The sequence below is a fragment of the Symphodus melops genome, assembly GCF_947650265.1.
Source record: "Symphodus melops genome assembly, chromosome: 15".
Lineage (NCBI taxonomy): Eukaryota > Metazoa > Chordata > Actinopteri > Labriformes > Labridae > Symphodus > Symphodus melops.
This window is the reverse complement of record NC_136705.1, coordinates 23855713-23878157: the sequence shown is the minus strand read 5'-3', so window position 1 is coordinate 23878157 and position 22445 is coordinate 23855713. Positions and strand designations below refer to the sequence as shown.

Here is a 22445-nt window from a genome sequence, read left to right as displayed (position 1 = left end):
CCTGGGTACATCACACACACAGGTCAAGGATCTAAAAGAGGCCACGTCTGCCTCTTGTTTGAGCATTTTGTGTAGAAACACTGAATACTGGAGGTTTTATTTAACTCAAGAAGTATTAGGGAAAAGAGTTTGCAGCATTAAGAGATGACGGGAAAGTGAGCAGCAAACATTATCCTGCTTTTTTAATATACTTCTCATGTGTGGCAGAATGAAACCAGGACAAGTTTGAGCTGCTTCCTTATTCAAATAAAAAAATAATACAAGGACAAAGTGCTCATGAGTCACATTAAATACGTCAAGACGACCATATATGGACCTGCAGACCATATATGGACCTGCAGCGTGCACTTAAAGTGAAACGTGTTTGAGTTTGATGATATAAAACCTTTAAAGATCCACTATGTCCAAACACATCAGGCACACGTTGAGTTAAAGTCGTTTTTAGAAACATTAAACTTCTGTATTATGTGTGTGTATGTATGTATATATATATATATATATATATATATATATAGTATTTTTTATTTATTTTTTACATTACGCTCATCGAGACAAAAGTGTAAGTGTGGAAAATAAAGTCAAACAGTGCAGAGGAAAAAAAATCAACATAAATTCAAGAATAAAATCAAAATTTTATAAAATTGTGTTTCAACTTAATTCTAGACATTTTCACTAATTTTTTTTCAGCTGAACTCTGAACACTTTAAATTCATTCTCATAAATGTGTTTTAGATTTATTCTCTACATTTCGACATTTGTTCCCAAGTATTGTGACACAATTCTCAAAACTTTTTTTTTCAACTTTATTCCTGACATTGCGCTTTTTTTTTTTTTTTTTTTTTTTCTCGAAGTGCACAATAGAAACATAATTCTTCTTCTGTTAGGGTTTATTTCTCAAGTCTGGCCTTAATCTTAAGCACACAGTTTATTATTATTATTTCAAAACGGGGAAGAGAACAGAATACTGAAAACTCTGAATCAAACTTGTTTTTTTTATTAAAATGATACAGCTAACAAACACATGAAGGAGCTACAGGAAGCTTTAAGTCTCTGTTTCATATAAACATCCAGGGAGAACAACAGATGTGTGCTTTTTGTCTTGATACCGACATTTCCTACCGTCGTGAACGCAGCACGGCTCATTCCTGCAGTGTCCCGTAGTGGGACAGTCTGTGTGTGTGTGTTTGTGTGTGTGTGTGTGAACTCGGGAGGGGAAGCAGCGCTGTGTGCTGTTCAAACTCCCAGGATTTACACTCTGCCATTTTGAGGAAAACCGGCCGACATGAATCCCAAGTCATGATCCGGATCAGAGAAGTCCATCTGTGAGACAGTGAGTACTCCGGCTCTGTTTGGAGAAAGCTGGGATAGTTCGGGATAGTTCGGGTCAGGTCGGGGGGGTTGGGGGGAAGAATTAAAGTGTTTGGATGTTAACTTGGTCACGTTAGAGGGGTTTTGTGCTGACTCTGATCCAGGTCCAGCTGAGCGCGCAGAGACTTTACGCAGACTTTACGCAGACTCCAAACACAGGCTGTAAACAGGAGCCCACCAGTGGGCCTCTCTGGCCCGGGTCCTGGGCCTGGCTCTGTTGTGGATGACAGCACGCTGGTTCTGTTTTCCTTTTCCTCTCTCAGTCGCTGCTGGGAGTGAAACGAAGTTTCCCGGTAGCTGAGCTGCGGTGCGGTGCGTGTTTTGCGTTTTTCTGACCCCGCGCTGCACCGATGCGGTGTTACTTTCATCACACCCTTCAACTGTTGAGTTTAAGGAGTAGATGGGACAAAGAATCTTTTTTACGTGCTTTTTATTCATGAAAAAATGAAAATACTTGTGTCACTGTTGTTACGCGGACGTAGAGGAGACTATTGTAACAAATCCCTCCAATCAGAGAAGGCCCTCATTCCGCACATGCTCAGTAAAGCCTGACTCACCACCAACATAAAGTATGAACATCATGGCACATCACATACACAAGTTTTTACAAGACTATCGTGCTCTGCTGAGGAACCCACGTGACCTTACCTGACCTCACGTGACCTCACATAAAGAAGTTACATTTGTGATGATGAAGCTTTATGCAGAGAGGAAAAGGTCGAGGGTTTGATCCCCAGCTCCTGCAGCAACATGTCCACTGTGCCCTCGAGCAAGGCACTTCACCATCAAGTGTGTGAATGTGTAGGTGTAAAAAGCACTTCATAGTTTGAACCTTAAACATGTAAATCCGGGCGTTCAGATTGGATCTTTATCCGTGCTTCGTCATCAGGAACGCCACTCATGATGCCGGGACAGTGGGAGGAACTTCAGGATCGCCTGAGTTAAAATCCAACATGGCGGCTGCATCAACAGTGACATTGAAGATGTTCTTCTTCTTCTGTAAACTGCAGACTCAGAACATCAGGGGGATTTTTTTAGCTGCAGCCAAAAACACCAACTTCTCCCATTTATTTCTGCTTATTAGTTTCCAGTCATGCTTTCCTGATCTGGAACAAACATGTCCTCTAAACGCAGGCCGCTCTGTGTTTGATTTGGTGTGTTTAAGGAGTGAGGAGACAGAAACGCCAGCGTTCTCCTCGTCTTTGTTTTGACAGGAGAGCGGACTCGAGATTACAGAGTCGCTGTGGTCACGACAGGAAAGTGCTCCACCAGCAAAATAAACGGGGGGCCGTGTCTCACTTCATGGATTTATTTTTCCAGGGAACACGAGCTCGTTCGTCAGTGTGAGAGTCCAAGAACGATCCCGGGAATCCAACAGGAAGTCGTTCCATTCAAACAGGAAGCATCTGTCAGACAAAGTTGAAGTCGCGTGTTCAGGAAAAGATCAGCTGTTTTATTTTTAACCTCTGAACGTTTCCTCTCAGTCCTCACATGTCAGCCGACTGTTGACGAGTGGCTTCCTGTCGTGAAGGGGCGTGTCCGAGGTCGATACAGTAATTAGGACAGAAAGGCCAAACGGCAGGACGCCGTCCTGACAATGGATTCATCTGGAAGTTAATAACGGTCACAGTCAGTGGAGGTCACGTTGGGGTGAACGCAGAGCTGCAGATTTCTGTCCCGTCCTCCTTCGTTGGCATCAGCTCGTGCTTTCTGTTCCTCCTGATGTCCACGTGTTGAACCTTTTAGCGGTCGTGGCGTTTTGTCGGTGTGGAGTTTAGTTTGCTCTCTCGGGTCGGAGGATGTCGCACAGAGCGAAGTATTCACCTCGTGGAGGTTTTCTGTGTTTTGTCGGGTGGCCCTGATGTGCTTTGTGAGCTCCTTCCTGTGCACCGCTCTCATGAGAACATTTGACTTCATATCGATGCTACGTGTCGTTGAACTGAATCAAACTGACATTTTATTGCCGTAATGGATGATCGATTGATTGTACAAATACTCTGTGGATTAAAAGTCCAAAGTGCATGAATTCTCCTGCAGACACTATCAGAGTGCGGACGCTGACTAATGCATCTGTTTACATGACTCACTTTGACCCAGTAATTAGGATGATGTGACTGCAGGAGGAGTGCATGTTGTTCTGAATATGAGGCGCAGACGTTCATGGGATTCTCACCTCCCGACTCTGAGCAGGACGATTCTGTCGACGTATAAAAGGTTAAAGGAGCAGCATTCACATTAGGCTCCTCCCCCAGTGCAAGCTAACCACAGGTGTCTCCAACAGGAAGTAGACCAACGCCTACGCCTGCAGGTGAAAGCTAACGAAAGGTTCGCCCACGTTTCCGCTTGGCGTTTCGCCTCGCTGTGATTTTTATGGGAATACTCGCTGAGCTGTATCCGCTCCTGAACACACCATCACGCTGTCATTGGCTGGAGACAAACACACCAGCTCCCCGCCCGGAAACGTCCCGAGTCAACCAAAACAAAGCAGGACATGAACATCCAGTCCGATGACCTCTGCAGACACGCGTACGGAGGCCCAGAAGGGACGACTGAGCAGCTTCCCTTTTCCATATTTAACTTCTGGGCCTTTAAACGTTTAAAAGTCATTCCTCAGTCTTGTTTTTTATGTTCTGCTAATCACAGTGACGAGCCTTTTTCATCCCCAGCTTCCTTTTTTTAACGCTAATAAATAACCAGGCGTTATAAATAACCAGGCGTAGCAGAATTTATGGCCAGTAAATCTGCTGCGCTGATGGAAGCTGATACGACAACATTAAGATAATATTTGTTGTCAGTTGACACAAATACAGCCGTCTGGTATTTCCTGTGTGCAGAGCCGCTCGTCCCAGAGGAATGCCAGGAATGTGTTCTTTTGTCCTCTGATTTAGCAGCGTCTCGTCGTTTCTGGACGGCCTGCAATGAGGAAAAAAAAAGAGAAGTGTGGATATGAGTCTGAAAAACTGTCAGTCCCCCCCCCCCCCCCCCCCCCCCCCGTGGAGATCTCATCCTGGTCTGCACCGCCGTCTATGAACCGAAAGCTGAGAGGTTTAGTCAGTCAGATTGAACTCTGGGAAAAAGTGTGCTATCGTTGCCTCTCATTAGAAATGTGTTCCCATGTTTGACTGAAGACGTGTCAATCCTCGACCCCCCCCCCCCCCCCCCCCCCCACCACGGTTTATTTTTAGCAGGAGGAACTGGCCGCTGGATATCTTTATGCAACTCATCTGTGATCTTGAAGGGAGGAGGGCTGTAATTTCGGCTTTCTGCTTTCAATTATTGTTCTCGAGTGTTTTTTATGGCGAGATGAGGCTTCGGCGTTTTGAATGTGGTCACTCGCCCGGCCTCTGATGTGTGATGAGCAGAGCTGCCAGCACGCCCAAATACAGGCTGTGATTGACTTGTAGGAACAGGAAGAATGTAAGATCACCGCAGCCTCCTTATTGGATCAGTAAGTCAATAAAACTTACAGTTTACTGTGGATCCTTTAAAGTTGATTAAAATCTGCTCGACATGGCGAGAGACGCAGAGGAGCCGTTCAACTCTTCCTGATGTGGTTGTTCACACATGCACCTCCCTCTCCGCTGGGCCGTCCAGTCGAGACCCTGTAACGCCCGGGTCACTACCCGGACCTCCTCACTTGGTCCGCCAGCGTCATCGTGAAGGCCGAACCTTCCAGGGGAGTGAATGTCTCACCTTGAAAACAAAGCGTGTGTTCCCTCCTGTGTTTGAATACACGAACGTTCAAACGTGGTCGAGGATCAAACCTTCGTCTTCCAGAGGTGCCTCCTCCTCCTCCTCCTCCTCCTCCGCCCGAAGCTTCCCGCCGTCCAGCTGCTTCTCTCTCTTCACTTCATGCCGGTAAATGAGGCGGGATCTTCGCACGCCAACCTTTCTCACTCGCATTTTGAAGCAGCCTCGCCATTAAATATTTACGCTCTGCTCCGTTCAAAGGGCGGTTTGTCTCAAACTACATTTTGGAAGAACATCCGTTTGAATCGGAAAACTTTGAAACGTTGACTCTTAAAGCTCCTGGTGAGAAGCGTAAACAGCAGCTCCTCAAAACAAATCTGCGTTTATGATGTCGTGTTCTCAGCCTTTGAGACTCTCTCACTCTGTCAGGCTGTACAGATACAAACGTTTTCCTCCTTTGAGTAGAATCGCTTCAGTTGGACAGTTTTGTCTCGAGGACGAACACGTCTGGAGTTCGTGTTTCGTGGTTTTGTCAACAAAAAGAATCAAAGGATTGCACCATGCATCGAATCCTTCACACAGTCAACGCAGTGTTTGAACACGGTGCCCGTTCTTAGTTTCATTTTCAAATCTCTGTGACGGCAGCGCTTCACGTTTAACTGAACCCGACCGATGTGATACACACATCCTTAAAAACACACTCATCAAACACGTGGAGAAAAGACATTTAATGAAGACAATGCTGCATGTTGTGATCCATACAGCGCCCTCTGCTGGTGAAAGAGAACCGCTGGTTCAATACGATGAAACTCTGTTTAACCGGAGAATAAATGGAGTGATGCAGAAAATCAGCCGATACTGATCGCTGGACTTGCAAACATCAGCTGGTCGATCAGTCGATCAGGATCAATGTGTTTCATGCCTGTTCAGTGGTAACAGCCTTGGCTTGCTGCTATGACATTCAGCATTCAGAGACATTCAGCATGCAGGTCGGCTGTCGGACCTTCCACCTCAAGGTTTCTGGAACTTTACAAAGTCCACCAAATGAAGACTCTGGTTCCTACGTTAGATTCCCAGAGTTCCTATAAAGGTCCTTCGTCTCTCTGTGGTCTTCAGCTGCTTTAATGGGACTGTTATTTATTTCTCCATAAACAAAACGTGATGATCTGAGACTATAAATATCTCTACGGGTTAAATATGTGGCCCGGCAGAAACCAGTTGAACCGATGTTCGAAGGCGATGTTGACGATAGTCTAGATGTTTCCGGGTCTTACGGCGTCCTCCATGAGCGGGACGGATGAACTCAAGCCGAGTCACCGTGAGATTTCCGTCTACAGCCGGGTTCAGAAACAGATTGATGACATCACTGACGCGACGTCCGCAACAAATGAAAATCCTCCAACAGGCTTCACAGCTGAAATCTTTATTTCCTGCAAATCGAGAAAAGGGACAAATATGTCCGTGAGCGTTCACATGTGAGAGACGTTTATAAATCCAGATTGTCCTCTTCTGATCGAGGACTTTTCAGACAGTTTAGATAATAAATGTTTCGAGCTCTTCCTTCAGCTTTTACATCAAACCAGCTTCTCTTAATTGTGGCGTTAACACATTTAAACGAGCTCCAGGTTTTCAAGGTCAACCTCTCATTACGTTTTAATGGAGTACCTCAAGGAAATATGTTTTATTTATATCCCCAAGAGTGCTCTCTCTCTCTCTCTCTCTCTCTCTCGCTCGCTCGTTTCTGCAGGGAGGATAAGTGGACTTGTTCAAGCTTTCAGCCGATGCGTTTAAGAGCGTGTGTGTGGAATATCTTCAAATTGACTCAACACTCCAGCTTGAAATATTTTCTGATTTCTGTTTTTTTTTTCTGCCTTGCAGAGGAGAAGGCCTCTGAAGTCGGGGAGAGTCGACCCGACAAAGGAGGGATTCCTGTTTGAACCGGTCCTCAGTCCTCTTCGGCCATGTGTTCCACAAATCACTCAAACTGGGTCACGTTTGAAGATGACAGCACGCCGCTCTCGTCACCTCAGAAGCCCCTGCAGTCACCAGGGCTTACCAAAGCCTCAGTGCCGCGTCCCAATGGTCTTAAATTGGTGCTTCCTCCAATCAGAGATACTTCCTGGAGCTTCAACAGTTCACTGGAATCCCCTCAAAGCCACTCGAGTCTTAGTGGAAGTTCTTGTGTACCGTGTAACACGCCTTTTTGCACTCCTGTGAGCGGCGTTCCCAGCAGCGCCTCTCCCTTTCACTCCAACACGCAGGAAAAGAACGACTTCTTTCAGAGGCTCTCCAGCCCTTCTGCTCCCTCTCCTGCTCCAGACGCCTTAAATCAAACCAGCAATGGACCAAACCCGTTCCCTTCTTTCCAGGGAAACTCAGGACACTACAACCCCTTCTGGCATGGATCCAGATACAGCGCCGACGCAGACAGCTCCTCCTCCTCCTCCGACTCCGAGTCCAACAACAGCCTGCCGCGTTTCTTCATTCGGACCAAAGATGGCAGCGAGCCCTCACGCGACCAACTCCAGAGCTCCTTCTCCTCCTACGTTTGCAACAAACTGGAGGGCCTGCGAGCAGATTCGGACCAAGAATCGGAGCCGGAACGCGACGGAGAGAGGCGCCTGAGCTGCAAAAACGAGGTGCTAAGCGAGGGTTTGTCCCGGTTTGTTCCTCGCGGACTCTTTCGGAGCCAGAAGAGAGATGGCTGGTCTGTCATGCTCAGGATTCCTGAAAAGAAAAACCGCATGTCTTCTCGACAGTGGGGGCCGATATACCTTCGCCTGCTGCCCGGTGGCGTCCTGCAGATGTATTACGAGAAAGGGCTGGAGAAGCCGTACAAGGAGTTCCAGCTCCTCCCTCATTTCAGGCTCTCGGAGCTCAAACTGGAAAGCTACGGAGAGCCACGCAAAGTCCTGGCACTCAAAGTGGAACATTACTCGTACACGGAGAAGAAACGCTTTCATCCCAAGCTGGAGGTCAGCCACGAGGCGGAGGTGGATCAGCTGCTCAAATTCGGCTCCACGGCACACGAGGACATGGAGGACCTGGTGGTTTCCATGGAGGAGGAGATCTTCAAACTGGGAATGCCCCATCAGCAGAGGAAGCACTACGAGGAGCAGGAGCTGTCGCTGCAGATCACCGATCACATCTGGGTGCAACTGGACAAGAGTGGAGGCGTGCTGGAGCGGACCGCCCTCACACAGATTCACTGCTTGGCCTTTCTGAGCGGACTCGGGGATTGCTTCCTCGCCCTGAACGACCTCAGGCTGCTGCACTTTGACTCCAGCTACGGCTCCGAGGAGGAACTGTGGATGGAGATAATCGACTACCATTTTCACCAGTGTGTAAATCAGACGGAGTTTCAGCGGTCACGGCTGATCAAGTTCTCGCCTCCGGACGCCTGCAGGGTGGAGCTGATGCGGTACAAGACGTTGCTTCTGGGTTGCACGGAGATTCCCTTCACCATCAAAGCGGTGGTCACGGTACAAGGCGCCTACGTGGAGCTGCAGGCCTTTCTGAACATGTCGGCCGGCTTCCTCTCCTCCATGGGGATATCGGACACGAACCCGCTGTGTGAGAACGTAGTCATCCGGGTGCCGGTGCCGGGCGACTGGGTCCGAGTGACGCAGACGGTGGCCTTGCTGCGGCAGAGATCTCTGAAGGCCCGTATGAACAGAAACGCCTGCTTGGGGGCCGTCGGCGCCGCAGATTCACAGCCGGTCATGCAGGTGTCAGTGGGCACTGTCAAATATGAGAACGTATACTCGGCCGTGGTGTGGAGGATCGACAGACTGCCAGCAAAGAATACAGGTAACGCTCAAATCACCGCCTGTGATTGGCTCTCACGTGACAGAGGGGGATGGGCTGAGTTTAGATTTCAGTGTCTATATATATATATTTAAAAGTTTACCTGTTTAAATATTTCTGCTCACATGTTCAACATCGTGTATCAAACAGCAGGTTTATTGATGTCTGAAGCTTCTGCTTGTATTTTTTTTTCCACCCGTGCACCGCTGAAAATGTCTAAATATTTCATGTTCAAATCATTTTATTTGATCCGTTAGAAGTGTAAGTTGTTTAAAACAGCATGCAGTGTGCACACATGCTCACATGAATGACAACATCCAAAGTGCAATCGAAGAGCACTGAGTGGGCGGAGCTTGTCAGACAAAGTAAATGCCAAATGTAGGAAATGCAAAAACGCTTCTATTGTGCGTTTTACACTTGAGACGTTCCACTTGTGATCCCTCAGGATGCGTGTTAACTCAAGGTGTAAAGCAGACGCCGTCCTCCTCCTGCATGTTTGTCTTTCCGTCTCGCAGCACTCTAACAACAAGTGACCTTTGTTCTCTCCTTCGCAGCCGTGGATCATCCGCATTCATTTTCCTGCAAGCTGGAGCTGGGATCGGATCAGGAGATCCCGAGTGACTGGTACCCTTTTGTCACCATGGAATGTGAAATTATGGGCGCCGTGGTGTCGCAGACCAGGGTGAAGTCACTGGGCACCGTGAACGACATCCAGCCGCAGAAACATGTGACCAGCTGGACTCGCTATCATTGTCAAGTAAGATGATGGATCATGGAGTGAGGTCGATACCACATGTTTTAAAGCAACTCTGTCTGCATTGGTTTAGTGATCGGTCGCACTGGAAAAAAAGATGCAGTCTAAAATGCACCAATAAAAACACGTTGCCATGGAAACATTATCAATGTTTTTGTGAAATATCGACAGTGTGAAGTTTAAAATTTAACAACCGTATTACTTGGCTGGGTTTATGCACTGAAGTAAATTTGGAGAAAGTTACAGGGCGGCTGTGGCTCAGTGGTGAAGTCGGTCGTCTCTCAGTCTCACAATGTTTTTGTCTTCATTTTTCTGTTGCAATCGGAGCCGATGTGATGCAAAGTGCAGAACATTTCTGTTCAATAAACTTCTATCAAATCAAATCAAAGATCGGGGGTTCGATCCCCAGCTCCTGCAGCCGTCCGCTGTGTCCTCGGGCAAGACACTTGTGTATGAGTTACCTTGTTTTCCTGTCGGTGTGACCTGCGGTGTGAAAGTGCTTTGAGTTGTCAGAAGACGAGAAATGTGCAATAAAAGCTCAAGTTTTTTTTATTTATTTTTTTCAGGTGGAGGTGGAGAAGAAATGGATCGAAACAGAGTCCCAGAAGCAGGCCGGCTGTATGACACAGTGATTTTTAAAGAAACTCTGAGGAGGACGTTTCATCCCTTTTGGTCCGTGACATTTGCCAAACTCTTCTGAAAGCTGAAAAAAAAAGGGATGACACAAAAAAACAAACAAAAAAAAAGAAAACAAGGGTGATGAGGGACTTTCTGCTTCTTCAAGGTCACGTGATTACACACAGGCTGGTTTTATTTCTCATGGAGATTTTTGTATCCTTTAACTGAGACTGAATTAGTCGAGAGCTAATAATCAAGTTAACGTGATCCTTTCGCCTAGCACTTTACCTTTAACAGATTTATATAGTAAAGATTATAGTTTATATAAGTTCTGTATATATACGCTTGCATCATCTGCACTGCCCTCCAGAATGATCGGCATCCTTATTAAATGCCTTAATAAATGTACACAGAACAGGCTGCGTGAGATAAACAGGTCACGTAATGAGCCACATGTGGAGAACGGCGGATAATCCGGACATGCACTCCGACCCTTTAGCACCCGGTAAAGAAGGGAATTTCAACTCGCTGAAATACAACTCTGCAATTCAATGAGGCGTTTATCCAAAGCGACAACAAAGACGGACGAGGACCCTCGTGACGGTGACGTCGAGGTCCAAGTGCCAAACAAAATCTTTCACTTTGTGGAAAGTGTACATAGTTTTATTAAAGGTCACATGTTCCTCTAACTGTAATGTGGGTCTCTAGTCCGTCAACAAACCCCCCCCTGACACCGTGAGTCACATACGCAGGGAAGAGCACCATGCACAGTTTTTTGTCCTGGCTAAATAAACACATAAAGAGCCCCAAAATAATCCCTGAAAAAAAAAAAAATCCATATTTGACTCCGTAGACTTGATTTTTATATTCCAATCATAATCCAATCCTTAAATTTAAATTCACAAGAGTCATGACGATGATATATTTCTGTATCGATATTTTGTGCAGGCCGGTCGTTTCGCTCTGAGCTCCTCAGAGCAGCATCACCTCTGATGTTAAATATGGACATAACGTGTATCGTTTTCTACTGGCACCTGCTCTTGTGAAGCAGCAGCTAATCCCAACAAAAAAACCAAGCAGAAAACTGACACCAACATCTGTCCTGATGTTCATGAAGTGTCTCACAGAGCGACACAAAGTGAGTCACTCTGTTTAAAAGAAGATGTTTCCTGTTCGACATACTCCAGGGTTTCACTTCTCTGTTTCCCACACGGAATAAAAACTCATTACTTGTGTTGCTTACCTCAAGCCGACCTTTGACCTTATACCGCGCTTGTTTTCTGGAGGACTGTGATGTTATTTAAGCCGATCAGATCTTTTATGTGTTCTTTCTGCCGCTGGGGTTGTGATTAAGTTGGATTTAAAGAAAATGAATAAAAGAAGAGTTGGAGCTTCAAAACAAAGCCTTCAGTGATATGATGTACATGAAGAGTAAACATGGAGTCCAAGCTGAATGACTGCTGGTGTTTCTTCACTTTACATGTAATTAAATATCCTAAATACACTCGATGTTTTATTTTCCAAACAGTGAATTAAAGGAGAAGGTGCCGTCAGGAAGGAGAGGATGTTTTGCTTGTGGTTGTGAAATCGGTCTCGTCCACTTTTTACTCTGTCCTTGTCTCAGACTGGGCAGACTCTGGACTTTATATCAAGACCGTCACAGCACCACTGAGAGACTATTTTCACTTTGTGATTAGAAGGGAAACGTCTTTTTATAAACGGATGAATAACTTCAAATCATTTGTAGTTTGATTTTTACGTCCACAACCTTCCAGTGAGCGACACAGATGGTGATTTTAAATTGATGTTTTTTTTCATGGACTTGGTCTTGTCTCAGTTTCGCCCTGCCTCGGTCTCGGTCTTGATCCCTAAATGTGTCGCTCTTGGTTATTGTGGTCTTGACTCCAACACTCGTCAACAGCTGCTGCTAAAATGAAAAAAGAAGTCAAAGTTTATTCTGCAAGGTTTTTTTTTTGCTCCTCGCTTTGAGCTCTCTCAGGACTAGAAACTTCTCTCAGCTCCCTGCACACACTGCAGTTTGACCTTTACATTAAAAGTGAGCAGAACGGATGTGCTGGGCTGAAATAGTTTTCACACTGAGAATGAGTCAACATTATGAGGCCTGTGGTACCTGACACAACACACTACAATAACACTTCATGATTGTTTATTGAAGGATGATGCATCAAATATTTGTAAACAAAAACAAACAGTTGGTTGCAAAGCCTGAGAGGCCCTGCAGAGAGTAATAACAGGCTGCTGCTTCATGAACAGCATGCACTCTGCAGAAAGTGATGCATGCTGGGTGAAAGTTTAATTTGAATCGTGCACGGTTAGACGAGTAAAGTACCTTGAATAGAATTTAAAAAAAATGCTTCAGACAATAACTTCATGTCATTATGGATAATATGCACAGACACAACAGATTAAAAGGACACCATTATTTCGCATTAAGAGACTAAACACCCCGTTAAGTGCATACGCAGCAGTTTAGTTTTTTGTCTGCTGAGGTCGTTTTCATTCTATCCACTGTGATGATGACTCATTATCTGTAAAAGTAGTTATTAGTTAGGTTTTGAATCCCCCCCTAGTTGTTGTTGTTTCTGTTTGATGCTATAGGGGGCAGTGTTTGTAAAGGTATCATGTCCACGGTCCCTTCCAGTTTTTTTCAAATACCTGGTGTTTTCCACCTCTGTGGCAGATGTTGGATTATAAATGAGATATTGTGATAACTGCTTTTTATCATGGATTAAAGAGGCTTCATCGTTCAGTGACATACACACACAATATGACCTTTGTGTTGAAGGGACAGCCAGGTGCCTGTTGGGAGTCTGCAGCATCCTCAGGGCTGTCTGGATGTTGCACGCTTCGACCTGCAGGTTGACAAGAGTGCCAAAAAAAACCCTGAACAGTGTTGGAGGGAGAAGGGTCCAGAGTCAACTGCTGCTGAGAAGACGAAGAAGAAGTGGAAGTTTAAAGTACAAGGTGTCTCCTAAAAGGTGTTTTGCTTTGTGTTCTCTCAGGATTAGAAACTTCACTTTATGCTCCCTGCACTTTAGAACTGTGCAAAGGTTTGACCTTCACTCTTAACAGTGAGCAGAAAGGACGTGTTGGGCTGAATGACGAATTGGACTGCAATAGTTTTCTGTTTGAAAATGAGTCCACATTATGGCGCTTTTTGTCGGAGGGATGTCAGGTGACTACCACTTGACTGGGACAAGTGTTTCATAAAATGTAAAAAACGTTTACCAACATGATAAATGTGTCTCAAGCTTCGTAAAAGTGTCATTTCGTTCTGCTCCTCCCAGCTTCCGTAGGCTACATGTTGAGCTTGATTACATACACCTGTGTGTACGCCTCCTCGACCTGTTCAGATGAAATGAACCCGGTGTATGTTATATGTCTTCACACATTGACACATTGTCAAAGCACAGTGGTCCTTGTTTTGGGTCATGCTCTCCAACACGGGCCCCGTGGTAAGCGCATTAAGCTCGTTACATGGATTCTTTACGGAATGGAACCTGAACGCACCATTTTTGGACGTTAAACTTTTAGTTCAGCGCAGTTTTAGTTGATCATGTTTTGCACAATTATTTTTAATGCATGCAATGTTTTTTTGGCCTCTCGTTCGTCCATTTAAGAAGTCATAAATCTTCAGCTGGAATAATATTTTAGCCTTGAGGCTTCTTGTTTATACCCCGAATAAAAAAGTGTCTTTGATAGGTTTAGAATATATCTTCACTTATGAGTTTACAGCTTTCAAACTGTCATTTACATAGAAAGGGCAGAAATGTGAGTGGAGTTTGGCGTGTTGCTCAGCAGCATCTAACTTGCACATTCTTGTGAACAACTGCAGGCCAAGCTCTACTTGTCCATCATCGATGATGTGATTGAGAGTGTGAGGGAGCTTTTCCTGGATGAAGGCCTCGAAGACCGCGTCCTGGATGATTTAAGACATGTGAGACGTTCCTCCTAAAGAAACACATTTAGATGATGTTGTCACAGCCAAGTGAAACATGTTCAGAGGAAGTATTCACCGCCTGCTTGTGTGTCTTGTGGTGCGCAGCTCTGGGAGTCGAAGATGATGCAGTCAAAAGCGATGGAAGACTTCAGGAGAAACAACATTAACTCATCCAACTTTGTGCTGCAGCTCCCTGCGAGCTACAGTCAGACTGATCAGGACGTCACAGGTGGAGGTAACACAGCAGGCTACGGCTTGAACACCAACAGACACAAAACAAATCATGTCTGTGTGTGTGTGTGTGTAAAAATACAGCAGAGTAGTTTTCAAATGAGATATTTGTAGCACTGACTTGAGTCGCTGAACTGATCCAGACGGCAGAAAGCTCATTCTTCGTGTGTGTGTGTGTGTGTGTGTCACCTGCTCTGCTTTGATTTGTGCTCTCAGCCTCCGTTGTGATCCCTGCGAGTCAGACTATCCACAGTTTCCCAAGACTCAAGGCAAGTGTCATTAGGAACTGATTTCAGGTCACTCTACACTCGATGGGAGCAACACGATGGCGATGTAATGTAAAATGATGTAATGGAAATGTCCTTTTTAAAAAATGTCTGTCATTATGATTTCATTTTAGCATGGCTCTCACGTTGACTTCACTCGTACTGAAAACACCCGGCTTGTCTCCAGGTTGTGAGGTCATAAAGAGGCCGTACACGGTGAAACACAGTGAGGGCAGCGGGCGCTGATGTTGTAGCTGTTAGGTCCGGTTCAATATAAGGAGGCGACAGCCCTCGAACTTCAAGTTCAGCTTTATTTATCCCCGGAGGCACACTGAAGAATATGTAGTGTTGAACTAATATCTGAAGTGTTTTCTTTTTGTTTGTGTTCTTTTTACACATTGTTTGACTTTACGGTTGTCAGAAATGATCTTTACACGTCTCTGAATGAAGTGTCACTTTGCAGACGGGCTCGGAGACGCTGGCTACGTTTTCTCTCCCTGCTGGGTTAGCGTACCCTGTGCAGATCCCAGCCGGAGTCACTCTACAGACAGCTTCAGGTACCCGACCACTCTTCTGATTTCTGCATGCACTTTTAGTTTGAGAGAAACAAAAAACGTTTATTTTCTCTTTTTGTCTCACTCAGGTCAACTCTACAAGGTCAATGTTCCTGTTGTGGTCACCCAGCAGCCTGTATCCCAACCTGCACAGAAGGTCATGGCGTTTAGAGGAGCCGCAGCCCCACAGAAAGCGGCTCCGCCTCAGGAGGTTCCAGCCGCTCCGCCTCAGGAGGTTCCAGCCGCTCCTGTCCCACAGCAGCCGCCTCAACAGACTAACCCACCCCACAACGAGGAGACCGTCGTCCCACAGCAGCCACCCACTCCTGCTGCTGAGAGCTCGCCGCCTCAGACGGCACGCTCGCCTGGACCGGAGGCGCCATGGGTGCAGAATGAGCCCGAACCTGTGGACCTCAGTACGAGCGCCTCGCCCTGCACTCAGCTATTAGACTTTCAGATCAGAGCTGAGGAGGCGTTGGCACAGACGGCTCCGCTAAAGAGCAGAGACATCGATGACATCCTGAAAGAAGTGATTGAGGAGGAGAGAGAGAAAGTGGAGAGGGCGAGGAGTCTGGCGTCCTCAAAGGATGACAACCAAGCCGAGCCTGTTCTCGGGGTAAATTTAAAACCTAGAGTAGAACTCCTTTAAAAAAACATGACAGGAAAAAGACAAGACAAGTTACTGATGAGTTTTTAAAATACAAAGTAAAGAATATCTGTGAAATCTTTATTTTATTTCCAGCAGCATTCAGTTAGCTTAGCATTAAAACAACAAAAGGCTAACTTGTCTCTGTCCAAACCATATAAAACTGAAGACACAGTGAGGTGTGTTACACCTGCATTCTTTCAAGAGGCCAGCAGGGGGCGACGTCACTGAGACAGGGTTTATTGTCTCTGTAGATTAGGGATGTTACCTCTTTGAAACGGGTACGTTCATCGTGATGAGGAGGTCTGGACTTCATTTCTTATCTTTACTCTTCACCATTTTGTTTCCTCCCCGTGAAGCTGGACCTGGTCTACAGCTACAGTGATCTGTCGGACATCGTTCAGCTGGACGGCGCCGCAGACAACTCTGACCTGGAGGAGGAGGAGGAGGAGGAAGGGGGAGGGGCTAATCTGGAGGAGAACGACTTTCTGGGTATAATCAACGCCGAGGCCATAAAAGCTCTGCAGGAAGGAGAAGGAAGCAGCGACGGGAACAGCATCTCGTCCAGCGACAGCGAGGGAGCAGACGAACTCGCTGACATCGTGGAAGAGGTGACAAAGTGTTGTTTCTCTCTTCAGCACTTAAACACTCTGCATGAAGAGCTTCTTCTACCTTCGATGATGTTCATCTCCCTGAGTAGATCGCTCTTAAAACCTTCTGAAGCAGAGGAGGCTTTCCTGATTTACTCATCGAGATTGTACTTCCAGTTTTCCACTTGTTGTATCATTGGCCCCCTTTTTAAAAATCATCTATCGTCACTGCGAGTCGTCCAACTCAATCCACATTTATTTAGCACGTTTAAAATCAACAAGAATCATGGGTCAAACACGGAGAGTTATTAACAGACGACAGGACAGGAAACAGTCAAAAGTCTTCAGACCCGTATGAAGGGAAAATCAGTCATGAAGATTGAACAGCTGAGGACTTCCTGTGTGTTCGGATGTGTGGGCTTCGGTTTGTTCTGCAGGCAGAGTCCAATAAAAAGTCTTTAAACGCACCTTTTTTTTCCCCATCATGCACCAGGATCCTCTGAATTCAGGTGACGACGTGATGGAACAGGACATCCCGGACCTCTTTGACACCGACAACGTGATCGTGTGCCAATATGACAAAGTGAGGATGTTTGAGCTCTCTGCTCCACGACACGAGAACGATGTGATGTCTCTGTATCAAGACATAAAGTACGAAGGAAAAGTAAATGTGAGAGTGCAGATGTTAGCGTTAAAGATCAGTTTGATTATGATGACTTTTTGCATCATGTTTCTCCTCCATCCAAAACATTTTTTTCACACTATAATAGTAATATTTAAAATGAATACAGCTAAGTAAGAAAATGTTGCCTGATAACTTCTTCTTTGTGATTAATACTGAGATAAGGATGCAGTTGGGATTAATTGTGCAGCCCTTCCTTCTACTCACGGGATTTGGCTCTTGTGCTGCAGATTCACCGCAGTAAGAACCGCTGGAAGTTTCACCTGAAGGACGGCGTGATGTGTTACGGAGGCAGGGACTACGTTTTCTCCAAAGCTGTCGGTGAAGCCGAGTGGTGACGAGCTGTAGTCGGGACGATCGTGATGAAAGAAGGACAAACTGATTTGATAAAGAGAAACGGTTGGTGTGTTTTCGACCCCCCTCCCCCCCCCGGTGGGTGTCATTTGTTTGGCCCGTTTAAACACGACTGTGCAGAATCACAGATACCTTTTGTTTTGTTTGATTTGTGATTATCAGAGCAAAGCTGCAAGATTCTGGAGAATCGGATCGACTGAAACAAACAGCATGAATTTATGTTTTACAATATTTGAAAAGTCCTCATGGTGTTGCCTTCGAGGCACCTAATATGCTGTTGGATTTCCGAGCGCTGTAACTTCCCGCCTTTGATCGTCACTGTTGTGTTGCTTTCATTAAATCATTTTCTTTCTTTGCAGCCGTCTGAAAAGCAAACATGGCCTCGCTGTCTTTTTATTAAGTTTTTAATTGACGCTTTTAAAATCAAACCTCTCCTCCTCGTCTGCAGTTTACACATTCATTAATGTAACAGGTGATTAGTTTACAGGTTTGGTCTGACAGGAAAGTAGCTGCTCACAGTGCAAAGAAAATAAATCCAAATCAGTGTTAAAGCACCAGCAAACACTTAGATGATGTTTGGCTGTTGATGTCTTGCTTTGCGTTGTTTTTTTTAAATGATGTCCTTGATTTGAAAAAAGCAAAGGATCATTTCTTGTGTGTAACCTTTTTACAAACATCACAGACTTCCCTTGATTCTTTGTAAATGTACTCGTCCGTTCTCGTTCTTCGTGTTGCATTCAGTTTTTTTAAAGTATGTTTTTTTGTAACAGTTTGCATCCGAGTCCGAAGGCGGTCTTTCTTTCAGCTCCCTGCTGCAGATGGAGGATTTGTGACACTGCCAAAACATGGTCTGCTGTTTACCCGGATATGTAAATCAGAGGCCATTTTCCACATTGAAGTGTTAGGCTTGGCCACATTGATCCTACAAGTACACATATTATTCAGATCCATGTCAGTCGAGAGTATGGATCAGATTTACAGTTTGCTAAATGGGTGAACAGATAGAAATGTTGATCAGCGTCAGTATTTAACAGCTTGTTTTATTTTGAAAATCCACAACAGCACGAACAGCAGTAGTATTTCTCGTAGACTAGAGGTAGAGTCTGTAGACCTTCAACACCAACGTGATCTCTGATAAGCTTCAGACTTCTACTGAATCACGATGGCTTCACGGTGTGCAAACCACAGGCGGAGTGGTGCATTCTTTCTAACAGCCAGCAGGTGGCGACTCCATTGGTTGAAAAAAACACTTGATTAGATGGGAAAATAAAAGTCTAAGTTGATAAAACTTTCAGTAAACATGTTCAAAATATTTTTTTTTTCTTAATCACTAGTTTAAATCTTTAACACAGCTTGAGGATCTTTTTATAAATTCTCATATTTACAATAAAATAACCAATAAAGCAGGAATACTTCTGCCCATGGCATCCTGACAAACCACTACAACAGTCAAATCTGCCACCGCCCTTCCCCTTATGAAAGAAATTCAAGTGGGAACCAATGCTGTAAACATTTTGGTTTCTGCTGTATAAAAACCTGATGGGGATTGCTTGGCTTTTACAAGCAGCCCCTGGTGGACGCCAAAAGGAACTGCAGGTTGTTTTTTTGCACTGGCTTTATTTGACAACACTGGACGTTTCCACACTTCGGGCTTGTTAGAAAAACAAGATGGCAGGTGCTTAGATGTCAAACATGAGAATGGGGCTCACAGTCGCTTTAAAGACATGACGATGGATACGTCCATTTTTTTTACACAGTCTACGCTTCAAACAGAATTTGGATCAAGCCAAACAAATAATTTCTACAACTCAAGTGCAGCTTCAGGGCAGCTTTGCAAATCCCGATTTTTGCTCCACGTTCTTATTTTTACACCATTATCGGATCCCACACCTCCCATTAGAGGTCACACGGTCTTTTCTCATGAAATTTTCATTCTGTGAACCAACCGCAATCCAATCAGGTCTGATGTTCTCAGCACTGACAAAGCTCTTCACCCTGAGCTACATTTTGATGAATGCTACATTTAAAGAAAGTGAGCAGCCTTTCCTTCAAGTTCATTTCTCAGTTCTCTCATTGGACGTGTTTGTGCCCTTGTTTAGAAAGCAGCCCTTCACCTTCATGTGATAGGCGTAGAGGCTAAGTGGGTGAGGTTTTGTGGCGGGCATTCTGTGTGAAGTGTGCAGGTGTGAAGCGAGAGTCTGTGACCTGTAGAGGTCAGCGTTGGCGTGGCAGCCGCAGCGCCTCAGCAGCAGGCACACGTCCTTCCTGAAAGCCCGGGTGAAGAGTGTGTACAAGAAAGGGTTGCAGAGGGAGTTGATTGGATAAAACAGGATGAGCAGGATCTTAGAGTGAGACACGGTTATGAGGGGCATGTGCAGGGCTGCAGAGATGGCGAAGAAGGAGATTGGCGCCATGCATACAAAGTCGGTGAAAATGAGCACAGCCATTCGCTTGGCAATCTTGGTGTCTCCGTTACGGGTGGAGTGCTCCGGGTTGTGAACGCTCAGATAAATGCAAATGTAGCAGACGCAGACCAGGACGAAAGCCACGGCGTTGAGGATGAGCACCGCCACGACGTACACCTGAGAGCCCAGCGTGTCGATGTCCATGGGCAGACAGATGCTCACTTTGCTGTAACTGCTGACCCCCACCAAGGGGAGCAGCGCCACCAGCAGAGAGAAGCTCCAGCCGGCCGCCATTATGGCCGCCACGTGGGGCAGCCGCAGCCTCTTGTTGACATGCATGGCGTTTGTGATGGTGTGCCAGCGCTCAAGGCTGATCACAGTGAGCGTGTACACTGACAGCTCACTGGCAAACACCGTCAAAAACCCCGCTACGCCACATCCAGGCCCTGTCTGCCAGTCCGTGGCGTGGTTGTAGTACTCGTGGCGGGATCGCCGGTCCATGAAGGCGATGAGCATCAAGTAGAGCCCCATGCACAGGTCAGCAAAGGCCAGGTTACAAATAAGGAATCTGGAGATTGTTAGCTTATGGTGGCTCATCAGCAGGATGATCAGCACGGCCAGGTTACCGGTCACAGCGCACACGGTGATGATCCAGGTGAGACTGCGAAGGAACGGGAAGCCCAGCAGGTCCTCGCAGGGGTTAAAGGCATCCGGATTTGGCGTGCACTTGACCAAAGGGTTGTTGTGGCAAATAAATTCCAGGTCTGGATAATAAAAGTTGATGTCATCAATAAGATTCATGCCATCTGTGCTGGGCTCTCTAAAGGAAGAAGCAGAATATTTAGATATAAATGTAAAATCGCATAAAAATCACAAAGAAAATGATCAAAGAAAAAACGAATCCTTTGAAATTATTCAGTGAAATATATCAGAACAGGCTGAGCACCTCACAACCTTAAAAACTGCACTGAACTCAGCCATCCCCCTCATCCAAATACATTTACACAACACCTGAGTGCAGGCTGATGTAACTTACATTTCTGCTGCGCTGGAATCACAAAACTTTGAGAAGTTCTTTGAAACACTTTCCCTGAGAAAAAAGACAGGAAAGTTAAACTGCTAATTACTCCACTTGTGATGATCTGTATTCAGTGGACGGAGCATTTGTTCTTTATGCAGATGTGAATGGATTAGTCCGGGAGCGCTTACCTTTGTTTCCGCCGCCATGTGTGGAAGGCACAGCAGTGGCTCGAGTACGTGAGCTCGGCCTCCAGCAGATCAGACATGCTGTCCAGAGGAGGGAGGGTCTTCAGAGCGAAGGCAGAGCGGGCTTTCAGAAACCTCACCTGCCTCAAGCCTTTCGGAGGGAGGGAGCTCAGAGCTGTGGAGGAAACATCCCTGAAAATCACACACAGTAGTTTCACATTAGTGAAAGAAATGCAACGTTTATTTTACTGAGGAAGGAGGCGCTAAAGGGACAAGGGGCTCTGTAGATCTGAATGCATTGATTTATAGAGAATCTGAATCTTTCCTAAAGCTAAAGAGAGAGCAGTTTTGGGAAATCAGGTGTTAAGATGAATACATGAAGAATCATTAACTTCAGCAGGTTTGAACGTGCAGGGAGTCACATATACTTAGTAAAACTCAGACAATACCAATAAACATTCAAAGTGGCCTTGAGCCTTATATGTGCAGGAGCAGCGATTGTTTTTCTGTGAAGCAATCTTCACGCTCTTTTGACAATCTGACTGCAACAGGCGGCTTGTGATTCATCCTTTTTGTGTCAAACCAGCTCAAAGCCGGGTTGAAAAAGGAATACCTCGAAATGCAGCACTCAGAGATCGTGTAGAGATATTCAACACGGTAGTGAGTACATCCGTTTTGTTTTTTTATAAGATGATGCTCATTCGCAGAATCTTGGTTTTTATTGACGTTTGACAAAAAAGGGAGAAAAGCAAACCATCCACTTCTCTGCCTCTTGATTGACTTACTTTCAAATAAATCTAGTAACACGCTCGACCTCGTGCAGGCGGAAGGAAGACCTTTAGAATTTTCTGCGTGTCAGTCATGAATTCATAACAAAGACAAGAGGAAATGTCATGTATCTCCAGCACAGGCTCTCCTGTCATCAGAGACCTTGTGAGCTGTTTTCTCTGTTTGCTCGCTAATCAGTATTCTGGAGTCCAGCCTGCCTTGTTGGTTGTTTGCACAGACAGGCTGTCACCACCCGCGTGTTTATACAATAAAATGATAAACATTGTTATGAATATTTATCTGGCGTATCTGACCCAGATCCAATATGGCCGCCTTAATGCTGCTGTACAAACAACAGAAGACACAGAATGTATAAATGCTCCAATATCGTATTTAACTTTGACACAGTCAGTTTATTTACTCGATGTGAAGTCGGTCTTTTTCCATCTGTGCGGGACAGGAGCAACAATTCAATAACTCATCAACTATTTAGCGACGTATTCTTCATTTACCAACTTCCTTAAGTACATTTCAAGGATTTCTTT

At 45.5% G+C, this 22445-nt stretch overlaps 2 protein-coding genes across 2 annotated transcripts in view; one reads left to right on the top strand and one right to left on the bottom strand.

The window, feature by feature from the left end:
* Window positions 1-1143: 1143 nt before the first annotated feature.
* ston1 (stonin 1) lies at window positions 1144-17896 on the top strand. Its single transcript, XM_079362302.1, has 13 exons — window positions 1144-1330; window positions 6937-8868; window positions 9420-9622; window positions 10186-10237; window positions 13667-13713; window positions 14094-14195; window positions 14304-14433; window positions 14646-14698; window positions 15159-15252; window positions 15339-15865; window positions 16255-16506; window positions 16979-17068; window positions 17398-17896. Exons 2-13 carry the CDS (start codon window positions 7020-7022, stop codon window positions 17503-17505), a joined length of 3507 nt encoding a protein of 1168 aa, XP_079218428.1. The 5' UTR covers window positions 1144-1330; window positions 6937-7019; the 3' UTR covers window positions 17506-17896.
* Window positions 17897-19365: 1469 nt separating this feature from the next.
* The window catches only part of lhcgr (luteinizing hormone/choriogonadotropin receptor), a 7239-nt gene continuing 4159 nt past the window's right edge, over window positions 19366-22445 (bottom strand). Inside the window, 3 exon segments of the mRNA XM_079362301.1 lie at window positions 19366-20746; window positions 20963-21016; window positions 21136-21342. Coding sequence (XP_079218427.1) covers window positions 19576-20746; window positions 20963-21016; window positions 21136-21342 — 1432 coding nt within the window. The 3' untranslated portion in view covers window positions 19366-19575.